This window comes from Octopus sinensis, linkage group LG1 (genome assembly GCF_006345805.1).
Source record: "Octopus sinensis linkage group LG1, ASM634580v1, whole genome shotgun sequence".
Lineage (NCBI taxonomy): Eukaryota > Metazoa > Mollusca > Cephalopoda > Octopoda > Octopodidae > Octopus > Octopus sinensis.
The window spans coordinates 176305116-176328283 of record NC_042997.1 but is presented as its reverse complement, the minus strand read 5'-3'; the positions used below and the strand labels follow the sequence as shown (position 1 = coordinate 176328283).

Genomic DNA, 23168 nt, shown 5'->3' with positions numbered 1-23168 from the left:
GTTGAGTGACCACCACAACATTCTTTGTAATTCTATGGCCAAGTAAATTTCAAGAAGCAGTATTTGTGGTTGGCAGTCATATTATCCTTAGCTAAGAAAAAAGATTTTCAGAGAATAAATTAGCCTTTTGTTTCATACATTAAATACCCTTCCCTAGAAGCTTGCTTCTTTTATCATGGATTGAAAAAATTCCCAGTATAACACTCAGTTATGTTTTGTAGGTTAATATTTTTCTTTAAAAGACAACAAAGCTTAAGTGTAGAAAATAATTTGTAACAGACTTGTAAAGCTTGGAAACTAGTTTGAACCAAATTACTGTACCTAAGAATATATAGTAAATGTTTCAGTTATCAGGAATATGATTAAACTTGTAAATGAGCTTTTTCCATCTTAATTCTATTTTTGATTGATTGTCTCTTAATTTTTTTGATAAAAATAATTCTAAATTTAGATGGAAATTCAAATGTTTGATTATTTTCTAAATTAAGTGAAACTTAAGCAGTAAAAGACATGTTAATCATTCAAAAATACACAAAGGCTGTTAACTTCACTTAGACAATTATTATTTGGTGACAAAATCAGAGGTGCAGTGGAATTGCATTAATGGCCAGGTTGTAGTTGGTGTGACAAATTTTGACTCAATAATACATGCCTAAGTGAAGTTAACAGTCTTTGTGTGTTTTTGAATTATTTTTGTTTCAACGTGTTCAGATCAAATCACTTGCCTGGCAAGTACACCACTGAAATTAAGTAGTATATTTTAGAAATGAAAAGGTGTTAAACAGTATTCTAAACAAAAACCTGTTTCTAGTGCCAGCATTATCAAATAAAAGTAAAAACTATAAAATAAAATTTTCTTTTTCAGGTTTCTCAATTTACATTCAGCCAGGTCTTTACAATTTTGAGTGAGAAGCAAAGAACCAACCTGAATAATGTGCACTCAGTATGGTCTAAGATAATTAAAAAAATTATAAAAGGACATTTTATATAAACAATAATTAACACTAGTACAGAAATAAAAATCTGTGTTTGTTTTTGATGCTTTTTTTTTCTTTAACATCTGAAATGATTGAAGACAAAGATCTATCTCTATATATACAAATATGTCTTTTATGTTTTAAGAATGGTAGGGTGTGATTTAAGGAAATTTGGCTGGTATTTCTAGTAGGGTGATCAACCAGTAGAGGCTTCTTTATTAGCTTGACAATTTAGAGATATTTGAAGAATATAGCAAGGAGAAAATAATACTTGGTATAGAAGGCAGATAACTGTTCATAGTTGCAACAGCAAAAGCAGGAAGAAATGGCTTATTTTTCTACTAATAAATATACTTTCTTATGGAGTTCATTTTATTAAATGCTGTAATATAATTTTGTTAATTCAAGGACCTAAGAAATAACTTCAGTAATCTATAGTAATTCTTTGTTAATTTTGTTAATTCAAGGACCTAAAAAATAACTTCAGTAATCTATAGTAATTCCTTGTTAATTTTCTTTTATAGAATATTTTGGAATCTTGCTGCATACTAAGTGATAACAGCCCCTTAACGACAGTAGTTTAAACAAAACAAACAAAAGACAACAAAGAACAAAATAAGGTACAATAGTTATGTAATAAAAGAGAAAATATACGTTTGTGGTATAATTCATACAGTTGGTAATAATTTAACAAAAAATAAAAAGGCAGGGGTGTAAAAAAAAAAAAATGAAATGAATCACTTTGACAGGATGGAATTACAAAAACGTTTGGACAAATCCCTTAAGCATATATTATCAGTCAATCAGAGACATGATCCTCACAGCCTATCAGTTATTGCATTCTTTTTCTTTCTTTATACAATAGCTTGTCCTTTTTTTTTTTTAATCTTTCTTCCAAACTATATTCAAATGATTTTGAAAGTAGTTTTTTTTCATAATTTCCTTTGTAAAATAAACCTTAGAAGGGGAAACCAGTTTGTTGTGAGAACAACTCGTGGCAAAAGTCTTTCTTTGCTTATATTTACATACATCTCTTTCAACTGTTCCCTTTCTGGTTGTTATCACAACTTTCTTCTTGAACTTTATCTGCTGAGGCTAAAACAGCCGATAGCATTCTCAAAGAATCAACACCACTCAGCAATTGTCTAGTAAATGAAATGAAAGAAGTTCATGTTAGTTACATCCAAAAAAAGCTTAAGGTAGTTTTTTTTATGAATACTAAAAAATGTAATTATTTTAATTAACTTTGTTCATTTTACAATTTCTCAAACTACATTTTTAAAAATAGTCATAAATATCAGAAACAAGTTTTTGCATTAATATCATGGTCATAACAAGACAGGAGGCAAGTGGCAGAATTATTAGTGTTGAATGAAACGCTTAGCTACATTTCTTCATTATGCTCTGAGTTCCTATCCTGCCAAGATCAACTTTGCTTTTCTTCTCTCAGGGATCAATAAAATAAAATACTAGCCAAGTACTGGGATTGGTGTAATCATATTTAATGTAATGTATTTTTAATTAACTTTGTTCATTTTACAAGTCTCAAACTACATTTTTAAAATTAGTATAAATATCAGAAACAAGTTTTTGCATTAATATCATGGTCATAACAAGACAGGAGGCAAGTGGCAGAATTATTAGTGTTGAATGAAACGCTTAGCTACATTTCTTCATTATGCTCTGAGTTCCTATCCTGCCAAGATCAACTTTGCTTTTCTTCTCTCAGGGATCAATAAAATAAAATACTAGCCAAGTACTGGGATTGGTGTAATCATATTTCTTTACTACCCACAAGGGGCTAAATACAGAGGAGACAAACAAGGACAGACAAACGGATTAAGTCGATTACATCGACCCCAGTGCGTAACTGGTACTTAATTTATCAACCCAGAAAGGATGAAAGGCAAAGTCGACCTCAACGGAATTTGAACTCAGAACGTAACGGCAGACGAAATACGGCTACGCATTTCGCCCGGCGTGCTAACGTTTCTGCCAGCTTGCCGCCTTGTGTAATCAACTTATCCCTTCCCTCAATATTGCTGGTATCAATGATACCATGGAGGTGTAATATCTTGTAAAGGAACTGTCTGGAACAGGTTGTATCTTTTACACTGTTTGGGTGCAACACAATTTCCTTCTTTGTTTCCAGAAACTACCAGTCAGGAACAAGTAAGCAACCTTAAAAATATTGACTCTTTTTTTCTTATTTACAAAAAGAAGGCACGTTGGTAAATTGGTAACCACTTGGTATTTCGGAAGGCACAAGGTAATGAAGTTAAACCACTTGTAAGTTTAACACTTGTACCTCACCTCACAACAAATTCAGCAGCAACAGAGCAGGTCAAATCCCAAGCGTCTGGGACAGGAGAATAGGCTAATAACATGTTGAAACACCACTGTAAAGGAACTGTCTGGAACAGGTTGTGTCTTTTACACTGTTTGGGTGCAACAATCCTCTTTAAATTAACCTTGTCAAGCTGTATCCCTGCTATAGTGGGAACCACTTAAATGTCATCTGTCATGGATTCGCACTAAAGCAATTATGAACAATACTCAGAAAAAGAAGATAAAATACTAAAATTAGACAAGTGATCACATTGCAGCTTTGTAGTCAAGTGTGTTTATGACTGTTAATGATGTTCCCCATAGCTTTTTACTTTTGTTTTTAATCGAAAAACAAAGTTAGTTTTGTAATGAAATGTGTATGTGATGAATCCAGCACTTTGTATTGTAAATGAATAAAGCCTAGACTCATTGCTGTTGAGGAAATTACTGAAGATATTCTTTGGACGAGGAGTTTACACCTACGTCAGCAATAATAGGGATTAAGAGAATCAACTTGGTGAAAGTGATGAGGAAAGTAGCAATTCAAGTGAACAAAAATAGGGAGAGAAAGATAGGTCTATTATTGTTATCCCTCTGAATTTTTTTTTTTTTTTTTTCTTGTGGTTCTGTTCAAATACAGTAGTTAAGCGAAAGGCTTATTATTGTTATTCTCCTGGATTTTTATGTGATTCTTCCATTAGTTTGCCTGCAATCATTACTCTTGAGCTGTATATGCAACTATTTATTGCTTGGCTCAGGAGCCCAGGTGAAAGGTAAAGTTAGACAACGGACCCAAGTCTGAGAGAATTAAATAGATTGACATAAATAGTTGAATGTTTTCAATTATAAAGGTGCATCATTACTAACACGGTTGAATTTGAGCACATAAACTAAAAGTGTCCATTCATCTAAAAACAGTTTCATTTAATCTCGGGTCGAAGTCAAGACATTATATAAATACATTGAATCTTACCTTAATGACTGTTCAGCAGAAGCTGCAACTGTTGCTAATTGCTCAGAGGCAGAAAATGTTTTCTGTTTTAGATATGCTGTACCTAAGTCTCCAGATTGTAATATTTCATTTTCTTTCTGAAGCGTTTGTATTTGTTTCTAGTTAATAACAGAAAAATGGTAAATTAGAAAACTGTCACTGTCACATAAACTGTTATCTTCAGACAAAAGCTGAAAGGTCTAAGTCTACAAAAAAAAAAAAAAGTAACCTGCATATATAGAAAATTAATACATATATAAAAAAGACAAAGATATATATATATATGTCATCATTTAACGTCTGTTGTTCATGCTGGCATGGGTTGGATAGTTTGACCAGGGCTGGTAAGCTAGAAGGTTGCACCAGACTCGTCTGATTTGGCAAGGTTATTTTACGGTTGGATGCCGTTCCTAACGCCAACCACTCTGAGTGTAATGGGTGCTTTTATGTGCCACTGGTATCTGCCATGACTGTGATTTTGCTCAGCTTGATAGGTCTTCTCAAGCACAACATAATGCCAAAGGTCTTGGTCATTGCCTCTGTGAGGACCAACGCTCGAAAGGAACGCAGCCACTTTGCCTTTGTGAGGCCCAACGCTCCAAAAGAACTCAGCCACTTTGCCTCCGTGAGACCCAACACTCAAAAGGAACTCAGCCACTTTGCCTCCATGAGGTCCAATGCTCCAAGGGTGCTCTTTATGTGCCACCAGCATGGGTGCCAGTTACGCGACACCAACATCAGCCACGACTACGATTTCACCTGGCATTCAACTCTAAAATCCATCCTCAAATCCTGTCCAAGCCATGATAACATGAAAAAATGGTGTTTAAAAGAATGAACGATTATTTAAGCAAGTACATAAAACAACCAGTTACGCGACACCAACATCAGCCACGACTACGATTTCACCTGGCTTGACATGTCTTCTCAAGCACAGCATATTGCCAAAGGTCTTGGTCACTAGTCATTGCCTCTGTGAGGCTCAAAGTTCAAAGATCATGCTTCATCACTTGTCTTCCTGGGTATACCTCTACCACAGGTTCCCTCCACAGTTAGAGATCAGCACTTTTTTTTATAAATAACCAGAATAAAGTTTTTTTTTTTTTACATGTGAAATTAAAAAAAAAAAAAATTACCTGCAGTAATTTCATATCTTGTTTTAATTTTGAAACCATAGATTCTGCTTTTGTTGCACGAAGCTGCAATAAATAAATAGATTTACTGACACTCTTGAGAAACAAAGGGTTACTTTCTCTTTTTGTCAAAGAGTAAAGTGAATTGACATCATGGCTGTGTGGTATGCATATGTATTTGTGTGTGTGCATGCATATAAAAAAGAAGTCCCTTCATTGAACAACAGGTAAGAGTTGGTGACAGGAAGAGCATTCAACTCTAAAATCCATCCTCAAATCCTATCCAAGCCATGATAACATGAAAAAATGGTGTTTAAAAGAATGAACGATTATTTAAGCAAGTACATAAAACAACTCCATACATTATTATTACCTCTTTGCGAAAGCAAAGACTTCACTGCATTTGCTGATGTAATGATGAAAGAATCATTAAGAAAAGTGCATAAAATTGTATGCTGTAAATCCGAGTATAATTCGCATTTTTTCCCCAAAATTTAAAGGTCAAAATCCCTAGTGCAAGGTTAAAAATGAAAAATATTTTCTAAGCAATATCTGAGTCTCTATTTGATGTCCGGCAATGTTTATTCAGATGCATTTTGTGACGTCAGGCGTGAAAATGCCTTGAGCTAAGCCTGAAAGCAATGAAGTCATAAAAGAATCATCCATAACTTGCAGTAAACAACATTTATTAAAATAAAAGTATTCAGAACACAGAATAACATGTAACAAAAACAATTTGCAAACATATTTTACATTCCCATATAACAGTTAAGAACATCACCATTACTGTAATTCGCATGCACGGAAGTGTTTGTTCGACTAGGTGCTGCTGGCTTAATTATGCACGACTCAAGTTAGAGAAGGGTGCGTATTATACACAAGGTTTAGGTTTTTCAGAGGTACATCCCCCTAAAAATCCCCTGCGTATTATACTCAAGGATTTACGGTATTGGTTGTTGTAAAAAAAACATTGTTTGAAGCATAAATAACAGACACCACCTGCCTTGACAAACAATAGTTTAGTGTTTTTATCAAATACAATGCTTATTTATTCACATTGTTTTGAATTAATCATGCATTATCTCATAGCTTTAAGATTTTGATGATGTGATTTTTTATTTTTAGAATGACATTGTCAGGTAGGTGTAAGAAGGCCAGATCTGGCCAGTTTGAACATAAAACAGGTAGAATATTTGGGCCTGATATCATCATTGTTTAACGTCCACTTTCCATGCTAGTATGGGTTGGACGATTTGACTGAGGTCTAGCGAACCAGATGGCTACACCAGACTCCAATTTGATCTGGCAGAGTTTCTACAGCTGGATGCCCTTCCTAACGACAACCACTCTGAGAGTGTAGTGGGTGCTTTTACGTGCCAGTCAGGCGGTACTGGCAACGGCCACGCTCAAACGGTGCTTTTCATGTGCCACTTGCACAGGAGCCAGTCCAGCGGCACTGGCAATGACCTCGCTTGAATGTTTCTTTACGTGCCAGTAAGGCAATGCAGGTAACGATCATGCTCGAATGGTGTTTTTTTACATGCCACCGGCACTGAGGCCAGCTTGTTGCTCTGGCAACAATCACGCACGTATGGTACTCTTAGCGCTCCACTAGCATGGATGCCGGCCAATTAAAACGCTAAAGGGTTAAAATTGAGAGCATTAAAAAACTAATTAGGAAAATAAATATTTACTATTGACTAAAATCATTTTTCTTCATTGTGTAATTATTTCTAATTAGCTTTTGAATTCCTCCATGAAATATCACCACCATCATTTAATGTCCACTTTCCATGCTTGCAAGAGTTACATGGAATTTGTTGAGGTAGACTTTCTATGGCCAAATGCCTTCCTGTCATCAACCCTTGCTTGTTTCCAAGCAAGGTAATATTTCCCCATGGGAGACTGGAAATGAACAACTCGTTTGTATGACAACGACACTAATTTATAACAGCATGTCATGTCTAAACAAGGGCAACACATATATACAACAAGCTTTTCAGATTCTGCCTACTAAATCTACTCACAAGGCTTTGGTCAGCCTGGAGTAACAGTAGAAGATACTTGCCCATAGTGGAATTGAACCTGAAACCATATGGTCAAAAAGCAAACTTCTTAGCCACACACCCATGCCTCCCCCTAGTGAGAAAAAAAGAAAAGAAAATATTTATTGACTAATATTTTACTTTACTCTTTTACTTGTTTCAGTCATTTGACTGTGGCCATACTGGAGCACCGTCTTTAGTCAAGTAAATCAACACCAGGACTTATTCTTTGTAAGCCTAGTACTTATTCTATCGGTCTGTTTTGCCAAACCGCTAAGTTACGAGGATGTAAACATCAGCATTGGTTGTCAAGCGATGTTGGGAGGACAAACATATACACACACATACATTCATATATATACATATATACGACAGGCTTCTTTTCAGTTTTCGTCTACCAAATCCACTCACAAAGCTTTGGTCGGCCCAAGGCTATAGTAGAAGACACTTGCCCAAGGTGCCACGCAGTGGGACTGAACCCGGAATCATGTGGTTGGTAAGCAAGCTACTTACTACGCAGCCACTCCTGCACCTATAACAACTCGTTTGTATGACATGACTATGCATAACTATTTCTAATTATGCTTTTTAATTCCTACTTATCAATATTAATTTAATATTTTTCATGCAGAAGGCATCTATAAGTAATTCATTCTCACTACATTATAGAAACCTCACAATTATAAAGTGGTTGGGGGTTTCCCAGTAAAAATTACTATTTATCCTGTAAACTCACGGTGGTTGTCTCAAGATTTGCCTCCACTTGCTGGATGATCTTCTCAAGGTCTTCTGTTTCTTGCTTTTCACACTTCTGTTTTTCTTCCATCTCTTTCAGAACTTTGTTGACTCTAGAAATGATAAAATATTTACCTCAGATTAATATTTCCTAGCATACAATTTAAATACTGTAGTTAATTAGATTGTACCTAACCTCCAGCTATGCAATAGTGTATCCTTACTAAAGACAATTAACTATCCTTATATATTTCTTTACTACCCACGAGGAGCTAAACACAGAGGGGACAAACAAGGACAGACAAACGGATTAAGTCGATTACATCGACCCCAGTGCATAACTGGTACTTAATTTATCGACCCCGAAAGGATGAAAGCAAAGTTGACCTTGGCGGAATTTGAACCCAGAACGTAACGGCAGATGAAATACGGTTATGCATTTCGCCCGGTGGGCTAACATTTCTGCCAGATCGCCGCCTAATTAACTATCCTTATAGTCAAACAGAGGAACCACAAATAGCACACTTCATTCTTGTAAGTAATGCAAAATAGGTGACAAATATTTTTTTTTGTTCACAATACCTGGGAAAGTAATGAGGAAACTACTCCTTGCAATAAGCACATGAAAATGAGGAGCCACCAAAAGAGTCTTTAAATTGTCACTCAAACTGTTAGAAATAGCAGCTAAATCTTCCTCAAATTACACCCAATTGTTTTAAGATTTTAAAAAAATTACATATTGGAAAATGCAGTCCAGATGGTGAAATTTGAAATGTCTTTGGTCATAGAACAGTTCAGAACTAATCTGAGGTTTAGCAAGATGTAGTTTGTGATGGTCTCATAACTACATAATGATTTCCAGCACATTACATACTACAATAAAATATAATAGACTATGTTAGTTCAAAATATAGTTTTTTTTTACATATTATTGAAAATAAGATCAATATTTTTACATAAATAATTACTGTAACAAAATATGACTTAATATTTTCTACCAGTAATGGTCAAATCCAAAAATATAGAATAAAAGGATCAATACATTTCAAATTAAGAATTTAAGAGCTAGTAATAAAACTTTTTAATTTCTGCAGTCAAAGTAAAGATACTGATCTCTAATTAAGGAACATTTCCAGTAATCTAGATTGGATTTTACATTACAAAGTCATTTTGATGGCAGCTTTTTATATTTTAAAACTGATAGAAAATATTGTTTTCAAATTTTGGCACAAGAACAGCAATTTGGAGTGAGGGTCAATTATATCAATTCCGGTGCTCAACTGGTACTTAATTTATAGACCCCAAAAAGATGAAAGGCAAAGTTGACCTTGGCAGAATTTGAACTCAGAACAAAATGCCACTAAGCATCCTGCCTGGCATGCTAATAATTCTGCCAACTCACTGCCCTTACTACGTAGAAAACATCACTAACAGACAAACATGACCAACTTTCACCTCACCACCAGCATTAATTATTAACACAGTTCCATAAGACTGATGTGTCACTAAAACTAATATTTCAACACCTAGCAAATGGTTACTAGAAAAGATGTCACAGAAAACTTATGTGAACTTGTGATAGCTGAGTAAATTTTCTATGAACTATTAACATTATAAATTTATTTAGACATTCATTAAGAACAGACACATCAAAATCAAATCTTTTCAAACGCTTACCTATTTGCCTCTTTTGCTGCTTGTTGCTGAGCTTTACAAAGTTCTTTGCGCAGTTCACAGTTCTCTTCTCGAAGCTGTAAGAAAGAAAATTATATTTAAGTAAAAACTGTATTATCTCACTCTCTATTAATTAATTACGGAGATGTACTTGCATAGCAAGTGATTTGATCCGAGATCGTGTGCTGAAACGAAAACAATTGCAGTGTGGAAGGCGTTTGTAAGCCATTTAAGAAACACACAAAAGCCGTTCGATTCACTTCAATATTTAAGTTTAATTTGTCAAAATATTTTCATCGCTTTAAGACTGCGACCTGTTCACTGACAAAAATCCGTGCTGCATCTGTTTGTATTAATTAATTATTTTGTTACTTAAGAGAAAAGTAACATCATCATCAGTTAACATCCATTTTCCATGTTGGCATGGGTCGGATGGTTTGACATGAGCTGGCCAGCTGAAGAGCTGCCTGAGCTCCATATCTGTTTTGGCATGGTTTCTAGGGCTGGATGCCCTTTCTAACACCAACCACTTTACAGTGTACTTTTCAAATTTTTCATGAAATAAGAGAGATGGAATTTTTAAATGTTACTTTAAAAATAAATTAACACTTTTGTTACCAACCTGGCTGAAACCGGCTCTGGCTCTGAGTACAAATGTATTGTTTTCATAAGTTTTTAATTAAAATCTTTCACCAAAGAAAGTACAGAGTATGCTGGTATAGGCATGAGATGTTTATGGAGGATGTCTGTTGTATAAAGAAATCTAGAGAACTTGATATGGATGGAATTTATTAAGTATATATTTTTTATTAGGATAACACCTGAATAATTAACATTAATAAAGAAATCAAGAAAATTGAGAATCATTATCTATTAAAATGTTATGATGCTATCCTACTGTCTAGAAGTTCAACAATTCTTTTCCAGTTACTACCTATGTACTATGTTACTGATAATGCTCATAAAACTCAAGTAAATAGCTTGGATACTGCATGGTGATATCTTATTTTTGTTTTGTAATGCTGTATTAAATTTTCTCATTGCAACATGCCTGCAAAAATATAGCATCCCACCTTTGGAGAAAATGTCCTTATGATTCAAAAACATAAAGGAGTACGAAAAATACAGTAAATTTACTGACAACAGTAAAAGAAGAGAAATGCTGCTATATTTTGTGAATAACTGCATAAAAGATAATGATAATAAATAGTGATGGGAGATTAGAGCAAATGCTTTTGACTTCACATGTTCTGACATATCACCCACCTGGTCTGTATTGTTTAGCTCCAAGTCAAGCAGACCAATTATCAAGAACACGCTAGCCATGACCAACTTGTCATTTTTTACCTCCATCTGCAGGGACTTCAGTATCCATCATGTCCTTTTCTAAGACAGTGAGAAGTGATTTAAAGGAGCTTTGATTTTATTTCAAGTGACTGTAGAGAGGCTTTCTCATTGTAACAAAAATTATGACAGCTCCTACACAACTTGAAAACAACTAACGGAAGAAATAAAAACCGAATAGCTGTATACTGAAGTGCAAGGTAAGTTTGTACACTAAGCTTATTGAAGATTCCATTCTTGCAGCATAGCTCCAATGTTATCTCTTCAAATACAAAGGGCCTTGTCCAAAATGTTAGTTACTACTTCACATGGTACACAAGTATGCACCTTATTTACTATTTCCAATGCAAATCATATTCACATAGGCCAATGATGAAATTATATCTACGGCTGAGTAGTTAGAAGTATGAGTACATGTGAAATAAATTCCTTCAAATGCTCAGAAAGCTCCTTAGAAGTAATTGATAGTTTTTATTTCCTAGATAAGCTAATTACTAGTGTAGGTAGGCACTATGAAAGCATAGTAGTCAGAATAAGAAGGAAGTGGAAAAAGTTCAAGGTGGTATTACCTCTTCTAATGACAGATGGTTTCTCTCTCAGAGAAAAGGGCAGATTGTATGATTCTCAAGTACAATGTGCAGTGCTGCTTGATAATAAAATATGAGTTTTGAATGCAGATTTGTAAATGATAGAAAGAAATGAAGCAAGCATGCTCCAATGGCAGTGTATGCTTCCAAGCTCCAGAAAATTCAAGTATACTGTAGAAATGCTTTATTAGAATCTGTTCAAACCACTTTGGTTGCCATTCAACACATAGAAAGTGGGAGAACAGGAACAGCACAACTGAGGAACATTTTCAGGTGCCTAATGGTTAACAACTGCAGCTGCTGAAGCTGTAAACATTGGGTAGATGAAGAAGCTAAGAGAAGAATGATATCCTTGACCAGTAACTGAACCTGTAACTTTACATGTAAAATAGCTATTCTTCAGTAATATGAAGGAAATATTTTCCTTCATGTTTTAGTTTGCAAATGTGAAATAATATAACAAATTTTCATGCTATCAGCCTTATTTTTGGAGTATTTGTGTCTGCTGCAATGCATTTTAATTCAATCAACAATCATCTTCAGGAGCTCTATATTTACAGGCATTCTCAGAACCTTTTGTGTTGTTTTTTAAGAAACAATACAAAACAATGATTTGTAAACCAGCTGTCAGGTCTAAGAAGTGCACAAGAGTAACACTTTAAAAATATGCAATTCCTCTCACCTGCTGTTTTCAACCTATAACTACACAATTTTCCTACACCTCCATAAAACATACATACAGCTTTGTATGCAGACCACATCACACATACCTATTTCTTTACTGTCCACAAGGGGCTAAACACAGAGGGGACAAACAAGGACAGACAAACGGATTAAGTCGATTACATCGACCCCAGTGCATATCTGGTACTTAATTTATCGACCCCGAAAGGATGAAAGGCAAAGTCGACCTCGGCGGAATTTGAACTCACAACGCAGCAGCGCATTCTTCAAACATTGGAGCTATGCAACAACAATGGAATATTCAATAAGCTTGGTATACAGACTCCAGTAGAATATGGCTGTCATTATTGGAATTGACCAAAATGTCTCTAAATTACATTAATAAACAGTCTTAGAGATAGTGATCCAATGATTAAGAATGTTAAAGCACTATAAGTAGAAACACAGCTTCCAAGTAGAGAATTAAGAAAAATTTAAGTTGTTATCTCATTTCAGAAATACAGTCATACGGAATAAAATATGAGGAAAGCAGCAAGTCTATCAGGTATAGTGGCTGAAGTAGTAGGACTTAAGTTAGTCACTCACGTAATCAACCAGATAATATAGGGAGGTTTTGTACCCAATGATTGCTATAGCAGTATAATATGCAACTGCTTCATGAGCAAAGATGCTTTTGAAAGAAGCAACTGTAGAAGCATCAAATTGATGGACTTCATTATAAAAATAACAGAAAGAGTATCAACACAATTGATTAGGAAGAGAATTAGTTTAGATAAGATGCAGTTCAGATTTGTGCAAAATAACTTCAAGAGGAGGTTTTAGCATTAATTAATCTAGAGAAGGCCTTTGACAGAGTAGCCCACATGGTTTGCAGTCTTGTAGTCTTTAAGAAAACTAAGTGTAGAGTGGTACAATCGATGTACAGAAATACAGTCAGCAAATTGAGAGTTGGAAATGAGTTCAATGAAGAATTTGGTATGCAGGCAAGCGCTCATCAAACTCAGTTTTCAGCACCCTTCTATTTATAATTCAAGCTATAACAGAGGAATTTAAAACTGGCTGTCTATGGGAACTATGCCAATGACCCAGTTCTTATAGCAGAGTGTGGGGAAGACTTAGAAGTAGTTAATAGGGACTCCACATGGTGTACATGATGTGAAACATGGATGCACAAGAGTTGCACAGGCAGATTGACACTGAATGAAGACTTTGTATGATAGATGTACAGGGGTAGCTAGCAGTTAGAGTACAAGTAAATTGAATCATTTTCAATGTTTGGATGGTTCCACAGAAGTAATTGAAAGCTTCTGTTATCTAGGCAATCTAATAAACTGTGAAGGAAGGTACACTGAAAGCATAGCAGCTAGAATGAGAAAAGTTCAGGGAGATACTACTTTTTCTAGCAACAAGGAAGTACTAGGAATGGAGAGAGATGAAGCATACATGGTCTACTGGATGTATAATGTTAATATGCTTCAGTAATGTGGTACAAAAAGCTGAGAGATAAACTGAGTTGAAGAGGTATTACATATAATGTGTAAAAGAGAAGACTATATTAGTATGGATATGCAATATAAATGGATCATATCAGATGGGTAAAAGATATGCCAGAGTATCCAAGCCAAAGGAAAATGTAGAAGAAAATCAAGGAAGACATGGATAGGAGTGATGATCTCAGGATGTTGAGTATCCCAAAATTGACAAAGGAACATAGTGTATGGCAAGATGTTGTGTCAGAGAAAACTTGTTCAACCATGCAAGCATGAAAAAGTGGATATATTAATGATGATGATGATACATATGTAATATTAAAGAACAAAGATAGATGTTCTCATCACTGTACTTCTAATGAACAGATTACCTGTCTAAATCAATTTTCAATATAATCAAAATTTTGGAAGGGCTTCCAAGTGAAACATTACATTATCATTCAAGTTATAATGAGATTTGGATTGAGATCTTAATTTATATATGAACATTTTAGTATGGGTGGTCACAAGTAGGTTTAGCACTAAAAAGATTAAAGAAGCTGTCAATAAAAGAAACAAACAATAAAAAACAATTTTATCACTGATAAATAAGGAACAGAAAGCAAACTTACTCTTCTCAATTCTAGTTCTGTATCACCATTAATTTGCAGGGCAGCCATCTGACGGCCCTGATTAACTTGAACAGTTATGGCAGGGTACCGGGTGTTATCATTATTATTTACAAAAGCGCCATCAGAAAGAAAATCGGGAAGACTAGAAGCTAACTGAGGTTGAGAATCTTCTGACTCAGTCTTAAATGATAAATCATTTTCAATATTTGGAGAAGTGTTTGTCAGTTCATTCCTAATTTGGTTTTCCCCCAACAAAGTCCTGCGCCTTTCCTGAGCTTCATGATTACTTAAATCGTTTTTTGAGTTGTTCAAATCAGAAGCACCACTAACATAATTAGAACTCAAAATGCAATTTGGAAGGTCCAGATCCAAGACATTGCGGTCTCGAGATGTGTCTCCGAAGTAGTGATCCTGTACAAAATCAGGTAGGTCATGTGCAGGACCATTATGACGGCGATTCTTAGAACCAGAATGTGCAAGGAATTTTTTGAATGAAAATGGATTTCCGTCTGAAGATTTCTTTTTGGGTTTTGATTTTCCATCTGAAATTGATTTTTAAAACAGATATCGGTTAGCAAATGCTAAAAGAAAAACATACTAATTAACTTTGATAAGATTAAGCAACGCACAATTCTTAAATTTGAAAATTACATTTGAAGAAATACCATAAAATATTTTTATACCAATAGACAATATTATTTTATTTTTATCTAGCTTCAGCTCACGAGCTGTGGCCATGCTGGGGCACCGCCATTTGGTGTTGCTACATGATTTTATATATAATGATAATTATTATTATTATTATTATTATTTAAAAGTTTGATTCGGTTCTATGCTACTTCAAGTTCTGCAAGCCCTAACGGGAACCCAACTATCTCAGGTTTCTGACGCCCGTTAGGGGCCTGCGAAACTTGAAGTAGCACGGAACCGAATCAAACTGTTTTTAAATAATACATGTAACTCCTACTAAATGTGTTGAATACCCTTTTCTTTCCTTTGTCTACTTACTCGAGCGTGTGTGTGTGTGTATTTATATATACACACATACACATTTTTGACAGGTTTCTTTCAGTTTCCATCTACCAAATGCAATAACAAGGCTTTGGTCAGTCTGGAGTTATAGTAAAAGGTACCGTGCAGTGGGGCTAAAGATTACATGGTTGGGAAGCAAGTTCCTCAACCACACGTAAAACGATACGATTAAGTTTCTAAAAAAGCAAACCTTTCTCAGGAGAGGTGCCGCCGAATAACTCTTATAAATTGTAAGGGGTATAAATAGTGAAGTAAACAGGCCTAAATACATTGTTAATTTTGATGACTAAATCTTCTAAAGAACACTAGGCCTGGTGACAATTCAAAAGAAATCGATATTGATTTCTATGTTTTACTATATACAATTTTTTAACAGAGGGATACATAATCGATTGACTCAACCTAGTTTATATTATACTTTTTATTTTGGCTTTGGGAAGATGAAAGACGATCCTAATAAGATCTGACCTAAGAACAATGAGCTATAAAGCAACCAGTCTGGCATTCTACTACTGATTTGGCCATGTCCATTGTCCCTCACTCACATTTAAGAATATATATGACTTTATATATACACGTATATATATATATATATATATATACACGTTTATATATATATATATAAATTTATATATATTCACAGCGACCAGACAGTGAAATAACAAACGAAAAGAAGACTAAAAAGTGAGACAGTCGTATACTGGAGTCCAGCTTAAAATGCGTTTTGTAGGTTACTTTTTTGCTAATTAAAGAAAGAATGAATATATATGAATATATAAATGAGAGAGAGAGAGAGAAAGATTTTTGTGTTAATATCCGTTGATATTAACACAATTTAGCAAAAATTTAATTCCTTTACTTTTTTAACACACAGGTGTGTGTAACAGAACCACTAATAAATTCTTAAATTTCAAATAGGGTTAGAAAAATAAACAAAAGACAATGTTTTCATATTTGAAAAGGGGCGTAGATGCTGGAATAACCCACCTTTGGTACTTAAAGTTTGGTATTAATAATAATATACACACACTGAAAAATACTGACCTAGAAGAATGCAAAATATTCTATAAACCGTAGAGATAAAAATACTAAACCAATTTGTTAGAATACTAAACAGTACTAAAAGTTGAGGTATTATCACAAAGTTCGTTGGCAAGGTACAGAGCAATATGTCTGAGACGGGGAGGAGGTCCCATTATTTACAATACAATCAAAATTGTATGAATCGAAAGACCCGTTAAATACAGGAAGATATAATGTTAATAAAGCTTAATTAATGGAAATTATTTACTTTATAGAAGCTATTGTTGTTTAATTCTGGGTCAGCCATGATCAAGCAGACCTATGATAGAAGACGTTCCAGGCATGACTTTCCCGTCTTTTTTTATATATCAAAGACTACGTTGTTTAAAGTCTTCTTTATTTTTAAGACGATAGGGTGTGATTCCAAGAATGTTTCATGGTTATTTCTTGCTGGTCAAGCAACTGTATAGTGAAAGATTCCTTTGTTGTCTTGCACATACTATTATATTATGGTAAATATTGCTTTTTAGGTTCTAAATTCATGAAGCGAAACTGTCGTTTTAGTTTTTTTCGCTTATTAATCTTCGTGAAGTCATCAATTTAATTAATAAAAATGAATCTTATGTTTAAAAGTGATGCAGCAGATGTGATATAGCTTACAACTATATTGTTTTATATGCGAAGTTATGAAAAGATTGCATAATTATATACATCCTTTGTGTGCGCGTGTGCACATATTATACATTTATACACACACACACATATATATATGAACTATTTGGTAAATATAACAAAGATATAGGATGCAAACACAAAGTAAAGACAATAAAAAAGCTGAGTTGAGTAATGAGTAATCTAAAACAACTGATATTACAAACATATACCTTGTTCGGCCGGCTGACAAACAGGACTTGTGAAATCATTGTCGGGAAATAATGCATTAGTGCCGTCCAAAATATCATTGCCTTGGGAAGATCTTTCGAATTCGTCGTCATTCTGTGGTGTTAAAATGTTTTTATCCTTAGTATGTACAAAGTTCTTATAAGAGAATGGATTTTCATCGCCTTCTTCACCCCCACCTTCCGCCATTATTGACGAACCCAGGGACCGTCTATTGTATGGAGAGTGATTCATAATTATAATAAAACTAAGCTAAGTAAACAATTAGTTGAAATATTGAACTGAAACAACTGTACTAAAATTATGTGAATAAATAAATCGTTTATAGCAAAATTATATTTCAATAAAAAAAATAAACATATCCCAAACAAATTTATTCATTTATTTCTTTGTTCGCATTAAATATCAGTCAAATGATGAGCTTACAAAATAAAATCGAGCATATGATGCAAACAGATTTCTCCCTCAAAGGAAAACAGAAAAAAGGTCAAAGAGCGGGAAGTTATAGTTTCCACAGTTTATCAAATTCGATAAAAGAGAAAGACAAAAGATCCTGAAATTTTCTATTTCAAATAACTTATAGTACAAGCAAAGAGAAAGAAAAAAAAAATAAAGAGACCTAGCACATGAGACGGGACAATCCCATGGAAAGTGTATATGTGTATGGGTGGAGGTGGGATAAGCAATGAAGAATAAACTTGTGATATCTAATTGTTTTTTTCTATGAAATTAAATATCGATGTATGTTGAGAAGAAAAATTTGAATTGTCTTTTGAATAATATTTTATGAGTCTGGTGACCATATGCAAAAACGAAATTAATTAGAAAATAGTGATGTAATTTAATTATGGATATCACCATCATTATCGTCATCATATCATCCCCATTTTCCTCGTCGTCAAGATCCTTGTTATCATTTTGTGATGTTTTCCCCGTGCAACCACATATACCAAAATAATTCTACAATACATCTCGCCATCTAACTCAATCAGGTATCAATTTATTAGAGGAATCCCACGTCTATCCTGTCTCACATTGTGGTTTTAGTGAATTAAGTGCCAATTGCATCCCATGTCCATACTAGTGTATAAACATATCCTTGCATACATTAACCAAAAATATATGTTAAAAGGAATCAATATTGCAACCATGGTTATGTCAAGAGTAGAAATAGTTTTATAAACTGGGTCCTAACAGAATTTCCATATATTCTTGATTATTTAGTTGATATATTAATTAGAAGTAGCTGATAGCTTCCATTACCTAGGTGACCAAGTCAGTAGTGGGGGTGGGTGCACTGAAAGTGTAGCTGCCAGAATAAGAATAGCCTGGGCAAAGTTCAGAGAGCTCTTACCTCTGCTGGTGACAAAGGGCCTCTCACTCAGAATAAAAGGTAGACTGTATGATGCATGTGTATGAACAGCCATGCTACATGGCAGTGAAACATGGGCTGTGACTGCTGAGGACATGCGTAAGCTTGCATGGAATGAAGCCAGTATGCTCCAATGTCAGTGTGCATACTCGACAGAGTGTAAGTACCTTGAGAGAAAAGTTGAACCTAAGAAGCATCAAATGTGGTGAGCAAGAGAGACAACTGTGCTGATATGGTTATGTGGTGAGAATGGATGAGGATAGCTGTGTGAAAAAGTGCCACACCTTAGCTGTTGAGGGAACCTGTGGAAGAGGTAGACCCAGGAAGACCTGGGATGAGGTGGTGAAGCATGACCTTTGAACACTAGGGCTCACGGAGGCAATGACTAGTGACTGAGACATTTGGAAATATGCTGTGCTTGAGAAAACCTGGCAAGCCAAGTGAGACCATAACCCATGGCCTATGCCCACTTATGCATACCTTTCTTTCATTGGACACTAAATTCTGCTTGAGAAGACCTGTTGTGTGTGTGTGTGTGTGTGCATGTGTGTACACAATGGAAGTGGGATGGGTCATCTTTGTTTGCTTAATATTTGGGTTTATTTTTTGATTTGGTTGAATCGTAGTTGTTTTTTTTGGGGGGTCAGTTATTTTTAGCGTTTTGACAGAAAAAGTCATTCTTAAATTGTTTTTTCAATGTAAGCGTGCCCAAACAAGTCGAATGCTTACACAGAGCAGGTTTTACAGCCACATCATCCAACCAACTAGTTGAAACCGAGCTTAACTGCGAGTATATATATATGTATAAATACATGACGGGCTTCTTTCAGTTTCCGTCTACCAAATCCACTCACAAGACTTTGGTTAGCCTGAGGCTATAGAAGAACACTTGCCCAAGGTGCCACATAGTGGGACTGAACCCAGAACCATGTGGTTGGTAAGCATGCTACTTACCACACAGTCACTCCTGCACCTATCTTGACATTTTGTATGATCTTTGTAATCAAAAGGCTCATTCAGACAGTGTTGTTTGTTTTCAGGCTGTTTGTTGTTCAATCAGTTAGGGATTATCACCTTGCTTGGAAACTAGAGACTTTTGGGGATAGGAAGGGCATCTGGCCATAGTAAATCTGCCTCAACAAATTCCATCAGACCCATGCAAGCACAGAAAAGCGGACTCTAAAACAAAGATGATGATGTTGGTTGGTAATGCTATTCTTGTAGAAATTTCAGGTATATTAGAACTTGTCAAATTTGTCACTGTTCATGGACTCAGTGCTATCCTGTCATGAGATGTATAAATTGCTTATGGATGAGATCTATAATCAGCAGTCAAATCTCCCTCAAATTACTCCATAACATCTTAGAAAACAAATGACATTGTTAATGTTGTCTTGGATACACAGTGTGAATAAAAGATAAGATGGTTACAGATAGAATACTTCTGATCATTGGTTGGCTGAATCAAAGTTGATTTGGGACTAATATCTTCAGTATTTATGTGTATGTACATACACACATATATGTATACATATATTAGAAGGTTTGGAGATGATGTACAGGTATTTTATATTAGAAGAAATGAGGTACTCAGAAATTCAGATGGTTTTATATTTACAGATATTTATTTGTATATTACATGTTTTTATACATCATTTGTCATATATTAGTGCTTCCCTCCATTCTAGTGGAGTTGTCAAATTGAACTGTATATATTTACATTAAAAGCTGGTTAATATATATTGCCAGAATTATTATTGCAAGCCCAGACACCTGAACTATATGGTCCTTGACACATATTTGATGCTATTTAATATTTACATAAAAATATAGCACATTTAACAATTCGCTATACATATGCACACACTTCTTTCTGCTTTCACTCTTCTCCCTTTCCTCTTTCATTACTTATTCTCTTTCTCTTTCTCTTAATTTCACTGTGGTCCAAATTGAATTTCCATTTCTGGTCATATTATCCCACTCCCTAACTTATATTTTACACTAGTTTTGCTTTGTAAGCAGACGTAAATTTGGTATCATTAATTTTCTAGATTTCTATTTTACTTGAATCTCATTTCTTTTCCTCTCCTTTGATAAAGAGTACAATCTGAAATATTAGAGTCCTCCGTTTCTTTCATTGGTATATTCATTTTCATTGTACAAATTCTTCCAATGTCATTATTTCACTTCATAATTCTATGCTTTTACGGTCATGCGTTTTGCTTATCTTACTGTATGTATTGTTTCTTTGCCTCCTCCTTTTACTCATTTTATTTGTGTGATCTTTACCTAATTATATCCTTACAACCACGCAGAACAAATAACCTCTATTTTTTCCAACCACATTTTCCCATTCTTTTATTGTTTTCTAATGAACGTCTAGTGTGTGAAACATCAAAACTCTTTCCCTTCTTTTCAAGTTTTAAACTAACCTCAACATTTGTTAAAACCTGTCCCTCCTGTGTTGTCTTCTTTTTGTGCTCATTGTATAACATATAACATAGGCGCAAGAGTGGCTGTGTGGTAAGTAGCTTGCTAACCAACTACATGGTTTCGGGTTCAGTCCCACTGCGTGGCATCTTGGGCAAGTGTCTTCTGCTATAGCCTCGGGCTGACCAAAGCTTTGTGAGTGGATTTGGTAGACGGAAACTGAAAGAAGCCTGTCGTATATATGTATGTATATATATATATGTATGTGTGTGTATATGTTTGTGTGCCTGTGTTTGTCCCTCTAGCATTGCTTGACAACTGATGCTGGTGTGTTTACCAACTTCGCGGTTCAGCAAAAGAGACCGATAGAATAAGTACTGGGCTTACAAAGAATAAGTCCCGGGGTCGATTTGCTCGACTAAAGGCGGTGCTCCAGCATGGCCGCAGTCAAATGACTGAAACAAGTAAAAGAGTAAAAGAGAGATTTCAGTTTTCACTCAGAATTCATTGTTGATAAACCTAAGGCTATATTAGAAGACACCTACTCACAATGTTATGCAGTGGAAACGACCTCCAAACACATGGTTGGGTAGCAAATGTAACCCTATGGTTAACTATGCCAGTACCTATAATCTTATAATAAAATTTACAAAATGATATATTGGATAATGTCATTTACGGTTCTTAGTGTCTGAAACAAAGACAGAGTAGTCATAACTGGAATGTATCTGCCATACATTTGCTCACTCAAAATGACCTGGAGCTAAATATCAACAATTCTTGTTTTTCCTCAAGTGTAAGTCACAGTTCTAAGTGTATGGTATAGATGTTCACTTTGCTATCATGTTGCTTTGGGGTCAATTCCAAAGCATCTTGAACACATGACTGTAAAAGCATAGAATAGGCGTAGGAGTGGCTGTGTGGTAAGTAGCTTGCTTACCAACCACATGGTTCCGGGTTTAGTCTCACTGTGTGGCACCTTGGGCAAGTGTCTTCTACTATAGCCTCGGGTCGACCAAAGCCTTGTGAGTGGATTTGGTAGATTGAAACTGAAAGAAGCCCGTCGTATATATATATATATATATATATATAATTTTTTGCATGAGATAAAAAACCAAGGCTGTATAGATATTAGAGCATTTATAGTGTCCTCAATGACACCATTATCTCTTATATATACATATATATATGTACGTGTGTGTATATGTTTGTGTCTGTGTTTGTCCCCCCAATATCACTTGACAACCAATGCTGGTATGTTTACGTCCCTGTAACTTAGCAGTTCGGCAAAAGAGACCGATAGAAAAAGTACTAGGTTTACAAAGAATAAGTCCTGGGGTCGATTTGTTTGACAAAAGGTGGTGCTCCAGCATGGCCACAGTCAATTGACTGAAAGAAGTAAAAGAGTGTCTTCTGCTACAATTTTGGAATGACCAGTTCTCTATGAATGAAGTTTTTTGGATACAAACTGTAAGGAAGCTCATTGTAAATGTGTATGTGTGTTCAAAATGATACCACTTGGACTGTGGGGATGTTATATCTTGCATAAACAAAAGGTCTTGGAACTTCGCAGTTGATATCTAAAAATCTGAAATAAAGTACCCCTTTTGAAAATAAGAACATCAGTTCAGAGAAAACTGCCTCAAAAATGCCCCATCTAACCCATGCCAACATGGAAAAACTGGATGTAAAAATGATGACAAAATCTATGACAATGATGTATATTATATTTTTCTTTGCATGTTTGCAAGTTTCCCTAAATAATATTTAAAAAAATTATTCAATTTAGCAGGGACAAAAAGGGACTTGCTG

General features: G+C 34.9%; 1 protein-coding gene across 1 annotated transcript; it reads right to left on the bottom strand.

Moving 5' to 3' along the window:
- Window positions 1-1593: 1593 nt before the first annotated feature.
- On the bottom strand, window positions 1594-17788 carry LOC115218033 (endosome-associated-trafficking regulator 1). The gene is made up of 7 exons (XM_029787787.2): window positions 17539-17788; window positions 14600-15141; window positions 9887-9960; window positions 8211-8322; window positions 5433-5495; window positions 4279-4415; window positions 1594-2122 (listed from the first exon to the last, which is right to left on the bottom strand). Exons 1-7 carry the CDS (start codon window positions 17786-17788, stop codon window positions 2014-2016), a joined length of 1287 nt encoding a protein of 428 aa, XP_029643647.2. The 3' UTR covers window positions 1594-2013.
- Window positions 17789-23168: the final 5380 nt, after the last annotated feature.